Source organism: Patagioenas fasciata, chromosome 2 (genome assembly GCF_037038585.1).
Source record: "Patagioenas fasciata isolate bPatFas1 chromosome 2, bPatFas1.hap1, whole genome shotgun sequence".
NCBI classification, from domain to species: Eukaryota; Metazoa; Chordata; class Aves; order Columbiformes; family Columbidae; genus Patagioenas; species Patagioenas fasciata.
In genome coordinates, this window is record NC_092521.1 from 45358611 (window position 1) to 45383384 (window position 24774).

The 24774-nt window shown below is 41.3% G+C and overlaps 1 protein-coding gene across 5 annotated transcripts in view; it reads right to left on the reverse strand.

Annotated features, from left to right (window-relative positions):
• Window positions 1-24215, reverse strand: part of SPIDR (scaffold protein involved in DNA repair) — a 212972-nt gene extending 188757 nt beyond the window's left edge. For 4 of the 5 annotated variants that reach the window (XM_065831739.2, XM_071804140.1, XM_071804139.1 and 1 more), the window contains exons 1-5: window positions 24111-24215; window positions 16196-16351; window positions 15142-15220; window positions 13467-13652; window positions 10628-10785 (exon numbers count right to left, since the gene is read on the reverse strand). In XM_065831739.2, the coding sequence (XP_065687811.1) occupies window positions 10628-10785; window positions 13467-13652; window positions 15142-15220; window positions 16196-16351; window positions 24111-24125 (594 nt within the window). In that variant the 5' untranslated portion in view covers window positions 24126-24215. Of the gene's footprint in view, window positions 1-10627; window positions 10786-13466; window positions 13653-15141; window positions 15221-16195; window positions 16352-24110 lie in introns of those variants that run through there. The other variant, XM_071804141.1, reaches the window with a different exon arrangement.
• Between the last annotated feature and the right edge of the window lie 559 nt (window positions 24216-24774).

A 24774-nucleotide genomic window follows, 5' to 3' on the forward strand; every position in this document is an offset into this window, starting at 1 on the left:
TCAAACTTCCCAGCAGCACCACCAGGATACCTACAAAGGGAGAAAAGAGCTTTCCTCCACCAGTGTAATGACAAGAAAAACACACATAGAGAAACAAGAGTCATTGTGTGCAGAACACTGGAGAGGCTGCCACAACAGCACTGCGCCAGTGAGACTCCTGATATGAGGAGCTGCTTGCAGCCACCATTTCTGAAGAACTGCAATCAGATGAGAGCATTTGGTGGCACAGAACTAAACAGTTGTATTAGGCAAGACAGAACCGGTGAACTGAGACGGAGCAACAACCAGGTGAGGGTGAATGGGGACAAGCGAGTGAAATAGTGACCATGCTTGAAGAGGAGACAGAGTGGGAGGAGGATGACTGGGACTGAGTCAAAAAGTATGTCACTGTGCTGGGACTGAGCAAGGAATCAGCCAGGTGGAACAGCTTCTTCATGTGTCCAAGAAGGGAATAACAAAGCTGGGCTGGAGTTGGCAGTAGTGGAAGAGATATTGTATAAAGTAACAGATTATGAGCATATTTCCAGAGAGACTGAGGACAAAGACAAACCCACCAAGCAGTCAAGGCTGCTGCCCTGGTCTGAAGGCAAATAGTGATACACTAAATGGGAAAAAAAAAGCGTGGGAGCAGGGTTATATGCAGCTGGCATTTACATGAGTGTGTGTTAACAGATTCCTGCAGAGCAGGCAAAATCCTCTTTGACATGTTACAGTTACGGAGTTCTAGCCCATCGCTACAGACCATCTCCATAGAAAGGGTTAATCAGTCACTAGGGTTATTAGTCTGGAATGTAAGTGTCCTGATAACAAAACAACTGTAAATCTGAATTGTCATCTACAGATGATTCAGAGGTTTGTATAGAAACTGTTTATCACAAAGCAACAGCAACAAAACATGACACAGACCCTGCCAAACTGCATATGAGACACACTAAGATTTCACCCCACCCCAGTCCCAACTCATTGTCTCCAAGAAAGCCAACCCCCCAACAAAAGTTCCCACCTCCAAATTTCTTAAGTTTTATTATAAACATTCTCAGTTTTATTCCATTTGTTTTGCCCTCGTTTACTCCTCTTTTGTCTGCCCGATATATTTCCACATTGCAATGGAAGCCAAGAACAAACGTCCTGTTCCCCATACTATCAAACTGCATTCCTTCCAAGCAAAAGATACAGTGGCATGACTTAAGAAAACCCCACAAAATAAAAACCCCACATAGCTGCCTCCTTCCATGCAAGATAAAAACAAGTACAGATGTACAACAGCTTCATCCACTAAGAGGGGGAGAAACACACTGGAAAAACCTTGGGGGTTTCATAATAACCCCAAGGTTAGTACAGAAGTTTTTAAACTCCCGTCTTCCTGTGTTTTCTAAGATATTTTTAATTTATTACCATATCTCCCTGATATCTCAACATGAGCCAGCAATGTGTGCTCACAGCCCAGAAAGCCAACTGTATCCTGGGCTGTATCAAAAGCAGAATGACCAGCACACTGAGGGAGGTGATTCTGCCCCTCTACTCCACTCTCATGAGACCCCACCTGGAGTTCTGCAGCCAGCTCTGCAGTTCTCAGCAGAGGAGAGACACGGACCTGGTGGAGAGGGCCCAGAGGAGGCCACAAAATGATCAGAGGGATGAAACACCTCTTCTACAAAGAAAGGCTGAGAGAGAGTTCAGGCTGTTCAGCCTGGAGAAGAGGAGGCTCCAGGGAGACCTTGTAGCAGCCTTCAAGTACCTAAAGGGGACCTAAAACAAAGCTGGAGAGGAATTTTTCACAAGGGCAGGTAGTGATAGGAGAAGGAGCAATAGCTCCTGAAAGAAGGAAGATTTAGATTAAATATAAGGAAGAAATTCTTCACCATGAGAGTGGTGAGGCACTGGAACAGGCTGCCCAAAGAAACTGTGGATGCCCCATCACTGGAAATGTTCCAGGCCAGGCTGGATGGGGCTCTGAGCAACCTGGTCTAGTGGAAGGTGTCCCTGCCCATGGCAGGAGGCTAGAACTGGATGATTTTTAAGGCCCCTTCCAACTCAAACCATTCTATGATCTGTGATTCTATGATCTTCACAGTTTGGTAGATTCTACAAAGAGCCTATATATATACAAAGCCTTACCGCCAAAGGAACAGTTCTGTTTTGGTGAAAAGTGACAATAAACTCTGAAGAAGATGAAGCCTAAATAAAGGGATAGTTGGATGATTTTTGTATACCTCATGTTTTACTTGTTCTACCAGGAACCGGTTTATCTTGGACATTTAAATACCTTCTTTTCACTTAATAACCATTCTATAAGCAGTATTACACGTGCATTTTTTTCCAGATAGCCATACATATGCGTTTCTTGCATAGCTGCCACAAACCCTAGACCAGTAAGGCTCACTTGTGAAAAGCAGCAAGCTGCAACTACACCAGATGCCTTAAAAGGACAAGGAACATTTTCTTCACCACTGGATGCAACAAACATGCCTGGTAGTAAAAGAGCATTTTACTTTCCCTGATATATTCAGGTCTTTGCTTGATGAAAAAAAATGGCATGAAGGGTTACAGAACCAGTCACTGAAAGATCATTATATTATTTTTAAAATAAAGTGACAGCCTATAAGGAAGATTGAAGGAAAGGTTTTTAAAGAATTCAAGCTACTAGCCAATCTACTCTGTTCAGGTCTCCTTCCAGAACCACAGTATTTAGGAAGCACATATTTCAGAACAAGAAACTTCTAAGATTGATCTTATGCATTCCACTAAAACTTCTCTTTCACCATTTCCTTCAAAAAGAATTTCAAACAAATTCAAACCAATCTCTCTTCCAATTTGGCCTGAGGAGTCCAGAGACACACATCTTCAGGAATTAGTTATGAAGACAAAGTTGGACAAATCAAAACCCAGCAGCTTTCTCACTGTCCTCATGGCTCTTTGCAGAGCGCAAAACTATTGGCAAATGATCCATAATGGCAAACAACAGAGATTCTCATTAGAGGTGCAGAAACAAGTAAGACAAAAGCCTTCAACTTTCTGTTAATGTTGTTAAATCCTCTGGCTTTATCCTTCTCACAGAATCACAGGATGTTAGGGATAGGAAGGGATCTCAAAAGATCATCCAGTCCAATCCCCCTGCTGGAGCAGGAACACCTAGATGAGGTTACACAGGAAGGTGTCCAGGTGGATTTTGAATGTCTCCAGAGAAGGAGACTCCACAACCTCCCTGGGCAGCCTGTTCCAGTGTTCTGTCACCCTCACTGTGAAAAAGTTTCTTCTCATATTTAAGTGGAATCTGCTGTGTTCCAGCTTGTATCCATTGCCCCTCGTCCTATCATTGGTTGTCACCGAGAAGAGCCTGGCTCCATCCTCATGACACTCACCCTTTACATATTTATAAACATTAATAAGGTCACCCCTCAGTCTCCTCTTCTCCAGGCTAAAGAGCCCCAGCTCCCTCAGCCTTTCCTCATAAGGGAGATGCTCTACTCCCTTAATCATCTTTGTGGTTCTGCGCTGGACTCTCTCCAGCAGTTCCCTGTCCTTCTTGAACTGAGGGACCCAGAACTGGACACAATATTCCAGATGTGGTCTCACCAGGGCAGAGTAGAGAGGGAGGAGAACCTCTCTTGACCTACTAACCACCCCCCTTCTAATACACCCCAGGATGCCATTGGCCTTCCTGGCCACAAGGGCACAGTGCTGGCTCATGGTCATCCTGCTGTCCACCAGGACCCCCAGGTCCCTTTCCCCTGCGCTGCTCTCTAACAGGTCGTTCTCCAACTTATACTGGAACCTGGAGCACTGTACTCGTGACAGCACATGCCCATCTCTTCGCTGTAGCCCAGTCAGGCTACCAAAGGAAGACAGGTGAGACCCTCTTTCTTAGCTTCACATCCTGAGATGGAGGTCAGGGCCCTGATGGTGCAAACATACGTCACTTTGCTTCTCCCTAGTACTCCTGAAACCCCTCTGCAGTGCTGTGAAGAGAGCTATAATGCCCAGAGGTGCCAGGCCAGAAGAAACACAGCTGTGTGCTGCAGGAAAACTAACATAGGTCACTTGAATCTTGTTTAAATCACTATAAAACGTGGTGGGGACGGGGGAAAGACAGCAAAGAGGGGGGCATTTGGTATGCAGATGTTGAGATAGCAATGCTGTCAGCTGTACTTAAAGTTGTTCCTCTCCAGAGCTGTGCAAGAAAGAACATTGGGCTCAGCTGAAGCCTTAAGTTATACAAAGCAGAGGGGCTGGATTAGCATGCACAAACAGCCTGGTGCTTCAAACAACAGAAAAATACAGTCTGGGAATGACAGCACAAGGTCTACAGTCTGTTTATGTCACTGTGGTAGCTCCTGCGATCCATCAGATTTTGTACACCCAGGACGTGGCACACAGGAGTCACCGTTACACTTAGACAATAAGACATCTGGAGAACTTCACAAACTAGGCATAAAGAAGCACAGACCTCCGTGACACTCTGCAACACCTACAAGAGCAGACACACATATATGCAAGCACCTGCAAGTGTAGCAACTACAATCACAGAAACTTCCTTCAAAACAGGCACCGTGGACTTCCAATATTTCTACACCACCAGAAAGACATTTAATGAGTGTCAAGACACTCATATGACTGACTGTGTCATTCTTGAGGAAGATAATGAGCCGGTTCAGCTACACTAAGATTTGAACTTCTGTCTCTCAGAATTATAAAGAAAAGTCTTCTCAGGATGCTTCACACCATCAAAGCAAGGAACATCTGAGCCAGTTAGGAATTAGCTGATTAGCATCTTCAATCCTGATTTAAAATTAATGGGGTCCTTGTTTAACTGGAGACATAAGAGAAGCTAGGTATAATATAGATAGCCACAGCTCACCCAGAAACATGCTGTTTCCTATTCTGATAACCTAACCAAATCTGAAATGGAAAGTTGAGAGTGGCACTATTGTCTACGACTTTGGAAAAAAGCTTCAGGGTTTCATTTCTGCATCAGAAGATGCAGAGACACCCCTGCAGGTGGGATGTAGCAGAAAGCAGCTGGTACGCAAGTTAAGTTTTGTCTAGCAGTTCAGATATCAATCATTCCACCTTGCTGATATGAATGCAAAAGCATCTGTTTCTGTACCACTATTAACTTGCAGTCTTTCGATTAACAGTCTTGCCTAAAAACCCCACCTGAAGAGCCCTGCTAGAAAAGACAAGTTCTACCCAGAAAAGTAAGGTCCCAGTTTTGGGGAAACAGTGAGAAGACAGGCAGGGAAAGAAGGATGTTGCCCAGACTGGTTATGCTGTCTCCATCCTTAGAGTTTTCCAAGATCCAACTGGATAAAGCACTAAGCGGCCTTGTCTGATCTTGCACCTGAGCTCGCTTTGTGCAGGTTGAACTGGAGATGTTTTGAAGTCCCTTCCAACCTGAATTATTCCATGAAGTGCACATTTAGAAATAATAGTACGCTTGTGGGTATTCTTGTATATATTCTAATAAGCTTCCTTCGGTAATGGACTGACAAAAATAATTGTTTGCAATAACATGGTCATATCATCACCCTTTATCAGAGTTAAGTCATCAGTCTGACAGGATGACACAAATTCCATTTGCCATAATAATGATTCCCTACCTTGAGATAACCTATTTTAAATTCTGTTACACAACAATAGTTCTAGACTTAAATCTAATTACGAAGCAAATGATAGTTATAACTACCATTATAATGGATCAAGAGAGTAAGGACATGAAAGCAGGCCCAGAAATAACAGGAAAATCTTGGCCCACTCACCCTTTAAGTGATCTCTTCAGAATTTCATTAGGTGTGCTGAATCCCCCTCACAGAAGGACAGAGTTTGGGATATTTAAAGGTAACGTTAAGACAGCAATAAAGCCTTGAACTAAGCAACTGAGTGAACCTTATTTTCACAAATGAGTAGGCCTCAGGTAAAAGACATACACTGACATAGATCCATGCACATGAAGGACTTCTCAAATAATGTGTTCTTCACTCAGGGAAAACGCAAGTATTAACCTTTTGCACAAGATTACAACAATTTTTGCAAAAGACTCAACAACATCACATCAGATCACCCACTGTCAGCACACATAGCCCACAGCACTGTAGAGAGCTGAGAACATGATGGTGTTCCATTTAACAGAGTTTTGAAACATATAAAATATGGCAATTTGCTTTTTAAGTTGTCTGTCAACATACAGCAAGATACTCTGGGCGTACTATCATTCTATATTTATTTAAAAGAAATGAGTTCTTAACCATGTGACGTTTTGATGAATCTTCAGCCAAATTAGAAGCTAAGATGAGCAGACAAGCTTATTAGTGTGTTCTGGAATAAAGAGGGGCTGCTGTAATCAGTTAAAACTTTATTAGGGCTACAGAGCAAGTACAGAAGACTACCTAATTCCGACACATTAGCAATACAAGGGCGAAAAATTCTCCTCACACCATTCTGGGATAAATCTCACTCACCTTGCATATAAAGCAAGCAAATCCAAATCTGGCTGCCCATCAGAAACTGATAAGTAGATTTAACATGCAGGACAAAAAGAAAAGACCATACTCTGTAAGATACCAAAATTATAGACTCTGGAAAAACACTGGTCTACTTTAAGGGATTGAGTTACAGAAGGTGTTTTGAGAAGGGATCTGAGCATGGAAGATGATGCCACTCAGTGCACAGGGCCAGAGAAGGTTCCTGCAGTAGGGCAGGAGACATGAATTAACATGCAAGAACATTAAATTTCATTTAACACCTAGCATTAAAACATTTAGAAGTTGAAAATAATTTAGATATGAACAATTCTTTTAAAGTATGGAACTTCAGCTCATGAGACAAGGTCTCTGTGCAAGTCAGGCAAAAAATGGTCATTACCAATGCATAAAAATATGTTGGATCAGTTCTGAGGTGATTACTTTTCTAGAAAACATGTATGCTTAAATATTAACCATTAATGTTAATTTTTATTTTAGCACCATAGGCTCCAAGAAAAAGTTCAACTTAGGTATCCACCACAGGCAACTGAAAGCAGAGGAATTCTCAGAATAAACCATCCAGTATCAAGTCTTGCCAGATCTTTGTCCTGCATCACCAACTATAGGTCAAAGGAAAGTTAAAAAAAAAAAAAAAAGTCTCCCACCCCCTAAAATTATACAAAGTCAAGCATGACCATGTCATATCTTGCACATGTTTTCTTCAAAAATTCTGAATTGAACCAGAACCAAAAATTAGCTAACTGCTGCTCACCACAAGACCAGCTTCAACTTGCCTTCCTCATTATCCTCTATCAAGCAGCTTTACACATCAGAGGTGGCGAGTTGATAGGCAAGACACAGTACAGGGACTTGGAACATAAACTGAATCGTGACTGTAGTTTTACACCCTGCAGATAAGCAAGAGTTTTATCTTCATACCAAAACAATACATGAAGTCTTTCTATGTAGTTAATTATCACTGAATAGAAGTCATTGTCAAATTAGATCTGTTGGTATGTACACAGGAAAAAAAGCCACAAAGTTATTAATTTTTTGAGATTTCCCATTACAAACCTAGTACGGCCCTACCATAGGTAAATACTACCATAAAGATATTTTGGCAGCAATCCTAAACCTCCAGGACCTCTTGGTATTTTGCATATTTTGAAGTGGGGTAAAATAAATTTCATGGTCTTTTGATTATCCACACACTCCATTAGGTTCCAGATATTTAGTAAATACCACAAAAATTATGATATATCAACATTTGGCTTTTTTTCCTTCCCCTACCATGAACTAGGCAACATAATTAACAGGCCCTTTTAAAGAACACTTGTACAGCAAATGACCTCCTACAGTGAACACTGGTTTTCTGTTCTCTCTTGGAAACCTCTTTAACAGCTTGCCTGCATTTTTTTTTCTAGGAAAACAGCATATCCCAAGTAAAGCCAAACTAAGACTGCAACAGCCACAGCAATTGCTGGGGATTTACCCTCGTGCATACACCAGATTCCCAAAAGAAAGTTTCCTGGTAAGGATGACCACCCATGAAAACTCCCACCACACAGGACTCCAGCTGGGAAGGGGAAAATGGAAATCTGCAAAGGCACCTTTAGATTCTCAAGGTAGCCATATCTTTTGTAGTAGCATAACTATTCTGGTTAAACACTCTTTATTAAAGTACAGTTACGTCTGAAAAAGCCCTCTCACGAGTACCATTTACTAATATGAATGTGTCTCATAACATTTATCCAGCTCTCCATCTACCTTGGGGTAAGTCATGCTAGTACAATAAAAGCAGAACAACTTTTTACTGCTTGCATAAATCCCAGGACTTTCCCAGGTTTATGTAGACTGTGTGGTCTCTTCTGTCACCCAGGACTGGAGCTATTTTAAATCAATTCTTCACAAACCTGAAAAGTACTTCATAGAATAGAATCATAGAATTGTTTCAGTTGGAAGAGACGCTCAGAATCATCACGTCCAACCATAACCTAACCTAACTCTATCACTAAGCCATGTCCCTAAGAACCTGATTCTAAACGCCTTTTAAACACCTCCAGGGATGGTGACTCCACTCCTTCCCTGGGCAGCCTGTTCCAATGCCTGACAACCCCTTCTGTGAAGAATTTTTTCCAAATATCCAACCTAAACCTCCCCCGGTGCAACTTGAGGTTATTTCCTCGTGTCCTATCACTTGCTGCTTGGGAGAAAAGACCAACCCCCTTCATGCTACAGCCTCCTTTCAGGTAGTTGACGAGCCCTTGCTGAACTCTGAGCTGCAGATGCTAAACTGCTATGGACACCTATGTGGTCGGGCCAAAAGCCAGGTCACGTGTGGCCACAGCATCATACTCTCTCACAGTGACTTTTAATAAAGAATCGATATAAACATTTAAACGGATTTAAGTAAGGCTTTAATCCGCTGCGGCAACAGCCTCGCCCGTTGCTGAAGCCCGGCCCGTTTCCGCCCAGGCCAGCCTGCCAGTGTCGGCCCCGCCGCTCTCCCGCCCCCGGCAGCGCCGCGCAGCCCGGGCCACCGGCGCCCTCTGCCGGAGTCCCGCCGCAGCGCCTCGGCACCGCCCGCAGGGCCAGCGCTGCCGGGGGAGCGGGCCCGGGACTGCGTGTCCTCAGCGGCTGTGGGGCCGTGGGAAGCGCCGGCAGCCCAGACTCGCTGGGCCGGGGCTGCCCGAGCAAGGCTCTCCAGCTCCCTCCCACCCGCTCCCCCTCCAGCTGAAGCCTCCCCTGTGCCAGGTGAAAGGGAGCTCTGGAGATCATCTAGTCCAATCCACCTGCCACCCAGAGCAGATCACACAGGAATGTGTCCAGGTGGGGTTTGAATGTCTCCAGAGAAGGAGACTCCACAGCCTCTCTGGGCAGCCTGTTCCAGTGCTCTGGCACCCTCACAGTAAAGAAGTTTCTCCTCATATTCAGATGGAACCTCCAGTGCTTCAGTCTGTGCCCGCTGCGCCTCATCCTGTCGTTGGGCACCACTGAAAGGAGCCTGGTCCCATCTTCTTGACACCCACCCTTGAGATATTTAAAAGTATTAACAAGGTCCCCTCTCAGCATTCTCCAAGCTGAACAGACCCAGCTCCCTGAGTCTTTCCTAAGAAAGATGCTCCAGACCCCTGATAATCTTGGTTGCCTGCCACTGGACTCTTGTCAGCAATTCCTTAAACTGGATGCAGTACTCCAGATGGGACCGGATCCTCCAAGATTGCAGGTGCAGCCAGCCCCCAGCACCAGAGGCTAAAAGTTAACAAATCTCCAGTCTTTTAATACAAGCCACGGCGCTGAAGACACTAAATAAAGATCTAAATTTCTGCCACCTTTTATACTCGATACAGCACGCCTTCTTTATAAATACATTCATGTTTTCTACAATAAAAAAATAGCTGGTATGATTCAATATTCACTGCTGCCCCTTTCCTGAACACTTCAATTAGCATCACTTTTCAGTGATGTAGGTGGTCCTGTAGTTAGTCCCTTACCATCGCTCTCAGAACATGCTCTAGCCACGATATCTGGATTTGATATAGCCAAGGTCTCAAGGTACTGAAAATAAACAGATAACTTTCTCACCCACCACCTTACTGGAAATTTGGACATCAATCTGCAACAGGCAGCCAGGGGCTGTAAAAAATCCAGATTACCCTATCTCCAGTGAGAAATCTACTTACTTGATCACCTTTTTGCACACACATTAAAATCCAAGAAATTCCATTCAAATTTAAGAACAAAATTCCATATTGTGAGGGTGACCAAGCACTGGCAGAGGCTCCCCAGAGAGGTTGTGGTATCTCCATCCTTTAAGACACTCAAAACCCAACCAGACAGACTCCTGAGCAACCAGCTCCTGCTGATGCTGCTTTGAGCAGAGGAGTTTAACTAGAGGAGCTCCAGAGGTGCCCTCCTGTCTCAGCTACCCATGACTCAGTGGCCACACTGCCAAGCTCCAGGTGTGGGACACTGCCTCATTTTGAGATTTGGCAGTCAGAGAAAATGCCTTGAAATTCTTGTGAAGAATTTCTTGCCTTGAAATTTCTTCTGAAGAGATGAGGTAAGCAAAAACCTCACGTTCCTCCAAATTAAATGCAGTCAAATATTAATGCACTCCACAATTATAGTAGAAACTTCTTTTTTTCTTAACCTGAGTTTCTTACCTTACAAAGCTCATCATTCTCTTCTTTGACAGGCAGAGAATTAAGATTTTTGCAGGAGTCTGAGTCTGATATTTCCAGTGAGCTGTCATCTTTTTCTGATCCATCACACCTATCAGTAGAATCACTATCCTTCTCCCAGTCAATGAACTCTGGTTCGTCTAAGACAAAAAATATTTACAAAAATAATTTATCTTAATCACCATATATTATTCATAAGTATCAAGTCAAACAGAGTAATGTTACAATTATCCCTCACTTGGGAGAAAGTGCAAAGTTATTTTTTACATATGTTCAACTGATCTTTACAATGAACTATTTTGTGATCCTGTCTCTCATAAAAGCTAAATTCTACTAGCAGACAATAGAAGTTTCTGTGAAGAAAGATATATAAATTACATTTAAAGAAGTTTTCAAAGTACTGCCCATAAGAATGCAGGATATTTAACTGCTTAGGTAAGTAGGGGGTTTTTAATTTGGTTATTAGTTTTCCTAGGTTCTAGTGATGCTTTCTTTTTTCCCAATTGCACTGGATTTTCCAAGTGCACTTGTTCAGAGTTAACTGGTCTAAGCACATACCTCTACAACCTGGTACAGCTGAAAATTTGGTGTAAGTTAACATCTGCTATAAGTTGTAACCCTCACAGAGAAATGAAAAAGCTAGGTTCACCTCCTAAAACACCATGGCTAAATACACAGGTCTGCAAATCAAACAGAGGATTGTTTAGGATAAATTAATAGAAACAGGCGCAAGAAAAAACGGAGTTTATGAAAATAAAAAGGCGATAAACAAAGGTGGAGATACAGAACAGTCCTTCCACCATCCTCACAACCAGGTGGTGTTTAATGCCACTCTAAAATTCCACTTACACCTCTAAGGATCTCCTGAAGGCAGTGGAAGCTGAGCTGCTCTAGCAGCCCCACCGCCCTGCAGGTCCAAGTGCCACAGAGAAAGTATCTTGTTGTATTTTGTATAAATAAGCATATTCGGAGGAGGAAGGATGAAAGCTTTTTTTGGTTTTGCTTTTTTGCTTTGGTAAAAGTCACATTTCTAACACCACAAGAGTAACGTACAGGGGAGAGGCAGCAGAGACAGGAGGCAACTGCAGAATGCTCCAGGTATCTGTACAGATCCGTGGAACTGCAGCAGCACCTTCTGGGCTTGGCAGTGCTACCATAGGTTAAATCCCCAATTTCTTCACGGGACTTGCAAACTCTGAAGTCACTCAGACAAATAAACACACAACTGTGGTGTTTCTGCCTTTTCATGTGTATGAATGCATTTCTAACTACGAGAAAGCTCCATCAGAAATTTTAAACACAGACATCGGTGACCAGGTAGCACTAAAAAGTCTCTCTTGAAGCTGTGTGGCAAGCTGCATGCAACTTGTGACAGCCATATAAATTCCTTAATAAAATACAGACAATGTGTTCTATTTTGCCACGCTCAAGTACTAACACTATGTCTCTAAAGGTGACCTTCATGTGAAAGAGAATGTCACTTTTAAAAACACTTTCTCAGTTATTATCCCCATACTTAAACTGTACATATATATGCATATACACAGAGATACATGTGTACAATACTGTAATTACTGTATACGATGGTTACTTGAAAAAGCATAGAAATTACAGTTCTTTCCCACCTGCTGCTTTCAGTAATTGCTTTCAATCTATTTTTGGGTTTAGAAGAAAAACAGGAAATTATTGGACTTTCTCAATACCTTCAAGAAGATACATAATGCATTACAGTTTCTCCATTTACACAGAGAAACCAAATTTTGCTATCTGACAAGAGTAAGTCTGTGAAATGTCCCTTAAAAAAAGAGAATTAAAGATTAAAACCTGCAGGATATACTTGCAGGAAACAAGTGCAATAGAATGATGTTAATGGCAGGTTAGAAACATTACTGGTGAGTATTAGATTACAGTCTAGAAAATGGAAAGTACTTCCATTTCCAAAACAAGAAAAGAAAATTACTAGGCATTATAAAATATAATGATCGGATACGTCAATGACAGTGTTAAATCCATGACAAAAATATGGATGAAAGAATCAACTCACTGTGGTGTTTGAACACTTTGCCAGACATCCAGGATGTCAAGTCTAGCTGTAATACTTCAGATCTGGCTGAAGTATTACAAAGCTAACCTGATTTATTTTTCTGGAAGTAGTCACTGAAAATACTTTCTAACAAGTTCTACTACAAATTAAACATTATCCTAATTAACACTTATGTAATGGAGCACACAAGTAAACATTTTTCTGTCTTCAGCCTCACTTTTAAATCAATTTCTCTCCCCTCTGTCATTCCCTGCTCCATGAATTAGAAAGCACATCCTAAGAACAAAACTCATGGTTGTTTGCACCATGCAGCTAAGAGGAGAAAAAAGGAATACTGTGTATTGAAATGAAAACTCCCATCACAGAACATGATGCTATCTGCAGCTGCAAAGCCTGCTACATCTAGGCAGCAGACGCGCAGAGCAATGTCATCAGCAGAACAGGGCAGGCAGAGAAAACTGTTCACAACCCCAGTATCCGTGCCACAGCACGGAGAAGAAAATGGTACAAATAAACTATAATATATTGAAATGAACTGACATGCACTGACAAGCTTTACTCTATGTATAACCTGCCCAACTACTTTACTCCAAAGTTTAAAATTTTTGTACATAATTTATACTAAGAGCTATTCCATAGTCAGATGAAATTTAAGATAAAAACACCAATTGATTTAACTGAAATAGGATTAGATCTTGTCATTTTGTCAGAATGACCTCAAAGAATTTTCATTACAGCACTTGGAGCTGACAGAAGGTTTCTTGTGTTTGTACTTACCTTCACTACTACTGTCCTCGAACAGTAAGTCATGTCTGCTAGGTGATACCTCTGTTTTGAAAGCATGACTTTTTTTGCTCTGTAACCTTGAAATCAGTGTTTTACTTTCATCATCCGAAAAATCACTGCCACTAGAGGTCCATATTATGTCCTCAGCCTCCTTAGAGCTTTCAGCAGTAGCAAATCCTATTAAAAAGAATTGTAAGGTGTTAGATTGTTACACAAATATGATATTGTTAAACGTCTTAAAAATTAAACTGTTATTTTTGAACTAGGAAAAAAAAATCATTTCTGTCACTAGGCATCAGACATTAACACTGGAACATTAACTCACACATATTTCTTATATATACCCGCATTATTTTTCTTTTGGTTCTCCACAATAAACGCTAATGCTTCATTTTATACAATGAGGCTGTCAGTCAGTCCTTCAGCAGAGTGAGGACAAGTAATGCCTGTCTGACATACAGTCCTCTACATACAGTCCTAATGCTCTGACATGTGCCCTTTCAAAATAGTAAGTGGTTTAAATAAAGACTGTCCTTAGAATTCTGGGTTTAGGATTTCTCTGGCTTTATACAATGAAAAACAAACGAATAAAAGTATGTCATCAGTAGAGATTACTTCCTAGTTTTGTCTCAAGAGAAAAAAAAATGTAAGCTTTTCAGGAGTAATGAAGAATAGCTGTTGTTTTTTTGAAGTGTGACATTTAAATTCAAAATACCTTTCTCCATAATTTTTAATACGAAAGCAAGGAGAAAAGGACTAATGCTTAACAGTGGAGCATGCAAAATTAGCAATCATAGGAAGGCAGAATTTTCCACTTTCTAAAACTAATGAAGTTTTTTAGGTAAGTGGGAAGTTAGACAGTTACTGGGGATTTGGAATTAGGCAGGAGGGTCCAAAAGAGAGAAACAAAACCATGACTCCTCCTGCAACACACAGAGGTTATTTTCAGAAATCTGGAAAAGCATGATTTTGAACCCCAAAAGGTATCCAGTAGGTCACCTCACTCCAACAGAGGCAGCACAGCTGCTAGAGCAAGCAGAAATACAAAGACTGAAGAAGACACTGCCACCTTTCTTTTTTTCCTTTGGACTCAAAAAGGGAAAGAACTCAATCTAGTCAGTAAGTCCTCCTCATTATTATGCCTAGAGTTCTTTTTCTATAACAATATTAAACAGACTTGTGTGCACACAGAAGACTGTGAAAGCAGGCGGTTGACAAAATTCTGGTTTTCTATCTGTTGCTCATACCTGCAAAATACACGTTTTCACTCATGGCTGCTTGTCTGTCTCTAGCAGGAGAGAATTATTTCACCCTCCACCTTGACAGCTGAGGGTTGTTTTTCATTCCCTCCTCTTAAAAATGGGAAGAATTTAAGTATCCTCTCCTTGCTACAACACACACTATATACGGTGTTGGTGATGCTTCCTTCATCTGTTCAAGAACAATACCTGAAGTGCTTGCAGGTTTGCAGAACACATTTCTAGCTCTCTAAGTGAACAGAGGAGCCCAATTACAATAGCATCATGACCATGTCTCTTATCAAAATTAGCTTCTGATGATAATAGAAGAAGGCGGCAACCAGTATTTTGAGCCAACTTCTACCTTGATGAAAGGCAAAACAAAGTCACAATGTTCTGACAACGCTAATATGGAAGTTATAACATACCTACTGCACTTTCAGCAGATGTTAACAGCGGTCCAAGATCCTTCTTAATCCTGGATTTCTTATCAGTAGATCTCACAGACTATATTAAAAAGAGACAGGGAGACAGATTTAATCACCAAGACATTAAAGACAATTTTAACACATAGTAATATACTCACAACTGTTTGTTATTCATCCACCATAAATTAGTAGCACAATTTCAAATTAGTTTTTCTGTGTTCTACTAGACTGCTATAAAACAACTGAGGTAGTAAAGCATGAGAACAGTTAATAGAAAAGCCAAATTTTCATTGTTTTGGAAAATACAAACTTACTATGACTGTGAGAGAAATCACATCAGATCTTGTGAAGAACAAGAGCCAGTATTTTCAGCATTAAAATGTTAAAAGTGGGAAGGAAGAGCATGCTTGATAAAGCATGTGCCCTACTCAAAGGTTACAAAAAGAAGCACTCAGTGGCCCTGTCTGTGATTCTTTTAAATCACATAAGCTATGCAACACTGTGACTGCTCAGTACCAGAAGAAGAAAAAGCAAAGCAACTTGGATAAGGATCATTGTCAGCAAAATACATTCCTCACTCAGAGCTGGCTGAACATCTCTGTTCATGATCAACAAGACCAAGACACAGACAAAAAATTAAGCATAATTTGATATATCATCCAAAAGAGCATCAGCACCAACTTGCACACCTGCAGAGTCATCAAAATGCAGGATTTTCTATAGTGAATTCATTATTGCAAACATACTCTTCATATCTGGCAAAAAAATCTTCAGATGCAAACTAGAGTCTTTTTTTAGGAAGCCCTCAGTGTATTACTGAAATTTTTCAAGTGATACCTTCTATCTAGATCATATTAATGTATGCTCAGAAAATTAAGACAATGCCCTTACGTAAACTTGTTTTCCATTTTCATTTACTTTAACAGATATAACAATATGCTGTTAATTGAGAAACAACACAAAGCGAGCAACATCTTATAATTCAGTCGAGCATGGAAACTGGTTTAACTGTGAGTTTGCATCTCTTGCACCGTTAAGTAAGCCAGCATTTTACCTCCAGCACTGAAGTCCTCTGGAAACCATCCCCACACCTAAGCCACGCGTTGGAAATCGAAGTAAGAGCCGCTGACGTCCTGACATTCGATTTTTTCAGCTGTAGGGGTGTCTCATCTGGAAAGGGTGTACATTCTGCATTCCAAAATCGCTTCCGCTACAAGGAAAAATTAACCCATTAAAAACATTGTGTACACATAATTATTTCCAAGTGAACTTTACTTAATCCAGAGCGCCACTTCTTCTGAATACTTACAAATATCAGTTCAAATTTTTAATAAACTGGGGAAAAAAAGTCTTGAACATTTGCAAGCATTTTTTATGCACCATTATATAACCCAAATGTCGTGGGTAAATTTAATTTTTTATAAGTACACCACTTTCTGTTGATCTAAGTTACATTTGTGATACCTGTTAGCTGCCTAGTGAAGCTGAAAATACTGTCCTGAACAGAAACAGCTGAGGAAAATACATTTTAACTAAATAATTCCTTCAAACTCACATTTTATCTGATTGAATTCTATGTTATTCAGAGGTCAAACTAGGTAATAACTACTCAGGTCTCCGATAAAAACCAGCCAACAAACCCCAGACTCTTTCAGCCTTAAGAATTACATTTGTTCTCACAACCATTTCTTTAAAAATGGTAGACAAAATGTTGCCTTCCCTTTACCTGGGACACTGGAAGTCATTTGGACTATTAGATAAATCACAGAACAGGATGCTGATTAGCATCCAGTGCTAATTCCATACAATAGATTTTAATGTCTGAGAATAGCTGAAGCTGAAAGAATTGCCTGTCATCACATCCAAAGTTATCGTCAAGATTCTACCCCAGTTTATAAATATAAATTCATCTTGAGCACAATAAACATCTTAGCCCACTCTGCTACTGAAACTTATCTTACAAAATGCCGACCATATTATCTGCCTGAATGTATCTTTCTTCTTTTCATACACCTTCTCAAGCAACTACAGCTCCTCTCTGTATTTAGGGATTACTCCAAAGTTATGTTAATCAGTACATTTTCAGTCAGGCTGGTCAATCAGGACTGTAATATACACTTTGAACTATGAAACATATGCAAATAAGAAAAGTCTTTGGTAACTTTTGTCCATTTTGGAACTGATAATGTGTATGTCTTTCCTCTCTATATTTTGAGTGCCTGCAAGAATGGAACAAGTACTTTCCAAAACCATACAGTGTGCAGCATCTTGATTCACCCCTCCACTCAGCCGGTCCTATTATCGCGTGGCATGAAGAAAGTAAAACAAATGGGCTTTGCAGTTTTCTCTGGTAGCAGCTGACCTTGCTAAAAACCTCTTCTAAAACTGCTGCGGGTGTTTACACCGCAAAACAGCTACCACAAGAGGTCATTATCACCAAGGTCAAACTGCTCCCGCAGATACATAAATGAGAAGTACAACCTTGAATCTGATGTGGTATTAAATAAGGAATCAAAAGCACTTTAATAAGGACATGATGTCAAGTAAGGAGGCTACGGCATTTTAAACAAGAAGGGTTAACATTATTCCACCAAGAGAATTTAAATCCTGCTTTCCTCCCAGTGAAGGTGCTGGTCCACCCGTCCATTTCCAGCTTAGACATGAATGTCTGCATTGCGCTGCCCTCTTGGTAAGTACTCCTGGTTCTGCACAGAGGAAAGCGCGGATGAGGAAAATACTAATAACTGAAACACGTCAAGACACATTTTTTGTTTCTGTGTCAAAATGTCACGGCAAGGCCTTACTCTAGTTGGAGACATTTACTTCACCACCACATTCCCCAGAGGGCGAGACTTCTGCCAGGCTCCAAGTCAGCAGTATAGCCAGCATGGATCTACTTTGATTTTTTAATTTTGTTTTTGTTTGTTTGGTTGGTTTTGTGGGTTTTTTTTTTTCAACCTTAGCCAGTGCAGGATGTCTTGCTTATACAAATGTTTTCATAGCTTTGAGATGATTTTGCAAGATGCACTTTACAGACAAAAATTTACAGTGTAAAACGCAGTTCATCTAAGCTTATTTCTTAAATGGGACACTCCAGTTGTGAAGAATATATCTGTGCCAAAAACAGTGCTACCATTTCAGCACGGCTTTACGATACACTGCTTTTGATGGTCAATTAAAAGCAGAAACAGTTGCAAACAAGTGAAAAAGCCACACAAACCCTCATTATTATAAAAAACAAGGCTCCGTAATATATTTGTATTGTTAGGTTAGGTAGCCAAATAAACACAGAACTAGAGAATGACTCTCTTAAGTTTCTCAGCCATGTTCTTCTGAAAATCATTAAATATCCTGACAGACACAGTCTCTCTATTTCTCTATACTGTGCAATACCAATGGAGCAAGGAAAGAGCACGGCGTAAGAGGCAGGTGATTAGCAGCAAAACGTGGCAGCTGAGGTGGTGCACAACTGTCAGGATCTGGAAGGGAATGCCATATAAAAACAGGTAGGATAAAAGCTACATGCTAACTCCATCTCCATAGGTAAGAAGGGTACATATGTAGAAAGGGTATGCTTACAGCTGACTAGATTAAAAAAAATGCTAAAATGAGTAGAACAAATAGCTGGTTTTATGTTTAGATGGTATAAATGGTTATGCTTATATTTAGATTGTTAGAGTGCAACATGAAATGGCACTGGGAATGCCTTTTAAACAGCTGGGAATATTCCTTCAGAGGCACCCAGACAATCATGGCTGTGACGGGCAAAAAGAGTTTTAATAGTTAATGACTGTTAACAACAGAAGAGTGTTATTTAATCCTGCACCCCACTAGCCTGGGTAAGGGCAGCGCTGCTCAGGTTTTCAGAGCAGCACTACCAGGATGTCTCAGTGCAGGTGGTCTCATGATAAACCAGCCCTTCCCCACTTGTGCTTCCCAAGAGCTCAGCACTCGCCAGCCCCCGTGTGGACACGGTGACAAGAAACCAAGCCGGCAGAAAACTTCTTTGGGAAGAAGCACTAGTTATCTACAGCTGGTGCAGTGGCGGAAAAAAGGATACAAGGACCAGTGGGACCACTCCAGCAGCTGCTTGACACCATGTCAGCTTAATTACAACCTGAAGAACCGCCAGCACTGACAGCTCTGGTTAATTACCTCTTTGTATCGACACACACATCCTGCTCCCCAGATACAGGAAAATCTGACAGCTTCTGCTACCACCACACAGAAATTTATAGCCACTACAGTTACTGAGAAAAACTGAAAAGTTCCTGAAGTCGCAGAACAAGTAAAGAAATACAGCCTCTACACAAGATGTTCTTCAGCTACTGCAAGTTTCTGGTAGATGCCATTTGGAGGTAAGGGAAAGAGAAGGACTTACGATTGTTGATATTGACAGCAGTGACTTACAGCTCCATGCCTTTAATGTGAGTACTTTCCCATCATTTCCCACATCCTACACCACCTTATAAAAAAAAAAAAAAAAAAGAACAATCCCTAAAGACAACTCTCCTCATCCCAAACTTCTTGATAATCTACATCTCTCCATATAAATACCTGATGTGAACTCTGGAAATTGGACCTACAGCTTCAATCCACAATTAATGAGCAGGGACTTTGTCACAGTAGCACTGCATAGATGCGTGTGTACTTACGGGTGCGTGTATACAGGTACATACATACATACACCAAACACTTTTTTAAAGAAAAATATGCCATGTAAAATGTATATAGTTACAGCATACATGATGTTTGTGTGCAGATATAAACCACACAAATGTATGTTTATTAAAAATCTGTAATATGAATGTTGTGTGCAATAGAAAAGTGTTAGAGACATATGTATATACCAAGTTACAAGACATGCAATTTGGAAGAAAATACCTTAGGGACAAAAATGACACCAGGGAGTTCCCTCTGGATGACGGCTACAATGCAAAGAACAGAAGAGAAACAGTGACTGCACTTTCCACACCCAGCTAATGTCACCACACTCCAAAGGACAAATGCACTACAGCATCAGGGAGGCCACATGCAAGTGAGCTGCAAGCAGCCCTGCGGGGCATCTATTCAGTTCTTTGCCTTCACGGTTCCTGTGCCAAGGAGGGGACCTTCACCCTGTCCCTGCAAGGCCACCACCGTGAGGGCTGCTGCTCCCTGACACCCTGGCACAGAGGAATACACCGGCTGGCATGTAGAAACAGAAAGGTTTAAAGGCTCTTTGCTTCCACTCCAGCCCACTTCAAGGCAACAGAGAAACTAATGTTTTAAGAAATTTGTTTTTCTCAGGAATAAATATTTCTAATGAAGCTAATCTGAAGGCCATGCTGTTCCCAAATAAATGCAGCAACAACAGTGAGTTCTCTTAATCTCAAGTCACAAGGTTAATCATCATCTTTTCCCTCTGGCATAACAATGGGGCACATAACAAATACCTTGGGTAATTTATTAACATTATGCATGCAGTGTCTAGAAACAAGACATTGGTATTAAAAAAGAAAAATAAAAAAATCACTGAATCAGGCTCAAAAGTGCTAGATTGTGTAGACCTGGCATACCTCATGAAAAAAATAAAGATTAGAAAACAAAGAGTCAGGCAAAGAATCTTGTGGATTGTGTAGAGCATCTGAAGACAAAACATGACCTCTGAAATTTTGAGCTAAAAAAGGAGAGGCTAGGCTGGCTACCTGATACAGAAATTGCCTGTTGACCTCTGTTCATGAAAGCACTGCATTCTCTCCCTGGAGCAATTCCTTCTATAGAGTGAAAAAAAACAAATTACTCCTGCTGGTGGAATTAGATCAAGCCCTCCACATCAAAGGCATGGCAAGTAATCCTCCCCCCATTTCTCCTTTAGTTATTTTCAGGGAGATAAAGGGTAAGTCAGCCTACATGGGTGTGAGAAAAAAGGAGGAACACTCCGGAAATTCAATAAATCTATGTAAGGATTATGCAGACTACTAAAAGTATAGGGCCGGGGGGGTGGATTTGATTTTTAAATAGACGGTCCTGTAGGAAACAATCATCTTGCCAATATAATAGGCCCAGGCAGGATCTCTCAGCAAAGCATATTTTATTAACAATAAATACAGTAACAAGTTTGCATTCCGGGATTAGTTCGAAGACACTTTGTTTTACATTAAGGATTCATAGTCTGATGTCTCTCAGTCCTTCCCCCCTGCTGGGATCAGGTGCCAGATCCGTTGTAAAAACAACATTCCTTTCTCAAACGTTCCTTACAGTCCTATCTAGAACAACTCCACTCAACCAATCTATACTTTGGCCAAATATTTGTATGGCAGAAGGACCCTGTATGAAGTCACCGGGGTCATATGTTCAAAGACTACTCACTGCACAACCCTTTACACTCCAGATAATCCCATTTCTTTGGGCTGCTCCAAAAAACACGGAATGATCCCCCAAGAAAACATGACCAGATATATTATCTACCTCATATGTAAGTGACATTTCTTTGACACTTCAGGTTCTCTAACACAAAAAACCAACACAAACTGAAGGACAAAAACAATAACAAAATGTTCCATTACATTAACTCCTCCTGCTACTGACATGTAAATCCAGAAGTTAGCCATGTCACTTAGGCATCACTCGTAAGTATTTCAATACAATTATCACATTCTTCTCTAATGCAGAGCAGAACAAACACCAAAGGGCTCAAAATAGTGCTTCTAACTTCCAGCGACTTCAAAACAAATGAACAAACAAAAAAACACACCCAAAAAAAACATCACATCACAAACCTTTTGGAGGGAACAATAAGCACATAAAAATATCGAATACAGACCAAGAGCCAATCTTTCACTTTTGCCCTCATATACTTCATGTAAAAGTACTCATAAACTAAAATAAATAAGTCTTGTGCTCTAAGAGCCCAATTTTAAGACAGCACAAAACTGAATTTGACAGCAGGCATCCCATTTTCAGCAAAAGTCAGTGTTCATGCCAGTAAGTCCTGAAAGCATAATTACTGTTTTTAGTGCCGGGATAGAAAGTGAAGTTTTAATTTAATATTAAAACATCCATGCATTTTAAACCTTCAAGTGAGGATTTAAATCAAGGCTGCAGAATTAAAACAGTCTGTGTTTTTTTCAAGCTGAGATTTTCTTTTTTTGGTATGAAAACTGGTACACATATTTTTCAAAGGCAATTCACAAGGATACCTATGATCCTAACTGAGAAGGGACCTCATCAAGTTGTAATCATTCATTAAAACATCTGGACTGTATGACCACAGTCACAATGACCTGGCACACTGCCTTCCGTCCCGTCATCATGCATTTGGAGAGGGAAAAAAAAACAAAACACTCAAAAAAACCCCCAACAACATCAAAATACTTTTCCTATTGATACTGATGTGCTGAGATTGGTATTTTTGAAACACAGTTTAAAAATCCTTCTTCGTGTTCACGATTTTTACTACTATTAATAAAAGGCTATTCTCATTGACTGATATGTATACACACACAATTATATGGATGTAATCTTACCATTTGAACATCAGGAGTTTTTTAATCTATACATGCTTACTCAAGCAAATTATGTTTACAAGGAAAAAAAAACACATATACACAAAAAAACACCACCACACACACACACAAAACCACACAAAAAAAACCCCACCAAACCCTTATGGAAAAAAAACACTATCAAAATGTACTTTATACTCATAACTGGTGCCAATCAGTTAGTGAGGCAGAAATCTGCATCAAAATGGTTAAAATAGATGTGTTTTAGAAAAGCTTGCACAAAGTTAAGTTATCCAAAATGTTTAGGATACAATAACAGCATCGTACCTTTTTGTTATGTATCGGGTTGTTTTGTAAAATGGTTTAATTAACAACAGTAGTCAGTAAGTGGAGAAGACTGCTGCCCTTTCACATGATCTGTATAGTTTTCATTGATATAGTAATGAGGAACATTATCTTTGTCTGCAAAAGAAACTACTGTTATAATAAGCTGTCATGACACTGCAATAAGAGCTGGTTCAACCTTGGCAATGGGAGCGTGTAGTTTTTCTAGTCAGAAACTTCAACACTTTTAGAAGAAAATACGTAGAGTGTCAGTCTCACAAAGTAATTTAAAGGAACTATAGTTACTTTAAGTTTGTCGTTGACATTTTCTTCTATAAAAATACTTTTAAATGTGGTTATATTTAAAAATTAGTGTAGCATTTTCACATCATTTTAACTACATGCTAAAAAGAAAACAAAATGTTTTACAGTCCAGACCTATCGTTTGAACTCTATTAGTTTTTACAGAACAAACATGACACTTGTAGCCTCTCTTTCAGCAGTACCTCAATATTATCATAAGCACTGCAAATCGGACAGCATCCTGAACACTACCCTGCAAGTAGCACCAAAAGCACCAAAGCGAGGAGATCAAAATAAAGCACATGTGGCTTCTGCCTCTACTCCCGCTCATGCCCCAAAAAAACAAAGCTACTTGAAAAAATAATATGAAGGCTAGCAATTTTGTCAACTCTCTTCTCCTTTCATAGCTTTACTCCCCCTGCACTTTTCCCCGGACTGTCGGCTAATAAAAAGGCTGAATTACACCTTCCCCACGGTACGGCTGCGCTTTCACTCTATAACGATGAATAAAACGTCCATGCCGCGCAATCGAGAACACCCCGAAGGCGGTGAATCACAGAATGTCAGGGATTGGAATGGACCTCAAAAGATCATCTAGTCCAAACCCCCTGCCGGAGCAGGAACACCTAGATGAGGGGCCCGTTTTCCCGCCGAGGTGCAGCCAACACACAATTCCCGCTCTGCAACCAGCCGGCGGGAACTCCCCGCCCCCGCGGACCGAGCCCAGCACTGAGCTCCGCCGGGCCGCCCTCCGGCAGCCGCAGATTCCACAGCCTCCCTGGGCAGCCTGTTCCAGTGCCCCGTCACCCTCACCGTGAAGAAGCGCCGCTTTTCCCCCCCACCTCCCGCCGGTACCTTCCTACTGGGCATCGCCCCCTGACAAGGCAGCCACGTCCGCAGTCACATGGCGGGGAAGCCCCGGGGAGGGGGCGTGTCAAAAGGAACCCCCCTCCCGCCCCCCCAGTCCGCTCCCAGCGCGGGAGTCGGAGGCCACACCCCCAGGTCCTTTCCAGCTTTGGCGCCACGAGAGCCGCGGCTCCTGATTGGTGGAGCGCGGCTGACGTCACGGAGAAGGCAGAGGTTGCCGAGGTGGGGGAGGAGGCGGTGTGCGCATGCACTCTGCGGGGACCACTGCAATCACGGCTTTGTGTTTCCTCCGTTTTTGCATGGCGAGGGATCCGAAGCCCCGAGGGGCTGCAGCTCTGATTCCTAAGGGGACGGTGTGGGAAATTACACACAGGATCACAGAATGTTCGGGATTGGAAAGGACCTCGAAAGATCATCTAGTCCAGTCCCCCTGCCGGAGCAGGAACACCTAGATGAGGATACCCGTTGCCCCTTGTCCTATCATTGGTTGTCACCGAGAAGAGCCTGGCTCCATCCTCTGACACTCACCCTTTACATATTTATAAACATTAATGAGGTCAAAACAATGGTGCTGTTGGGCACCACAACGAAATAAATGGAGCACGGGAATCTGAACACTGGGCTACACACCTAACTGAGTAGTGTCTAAATG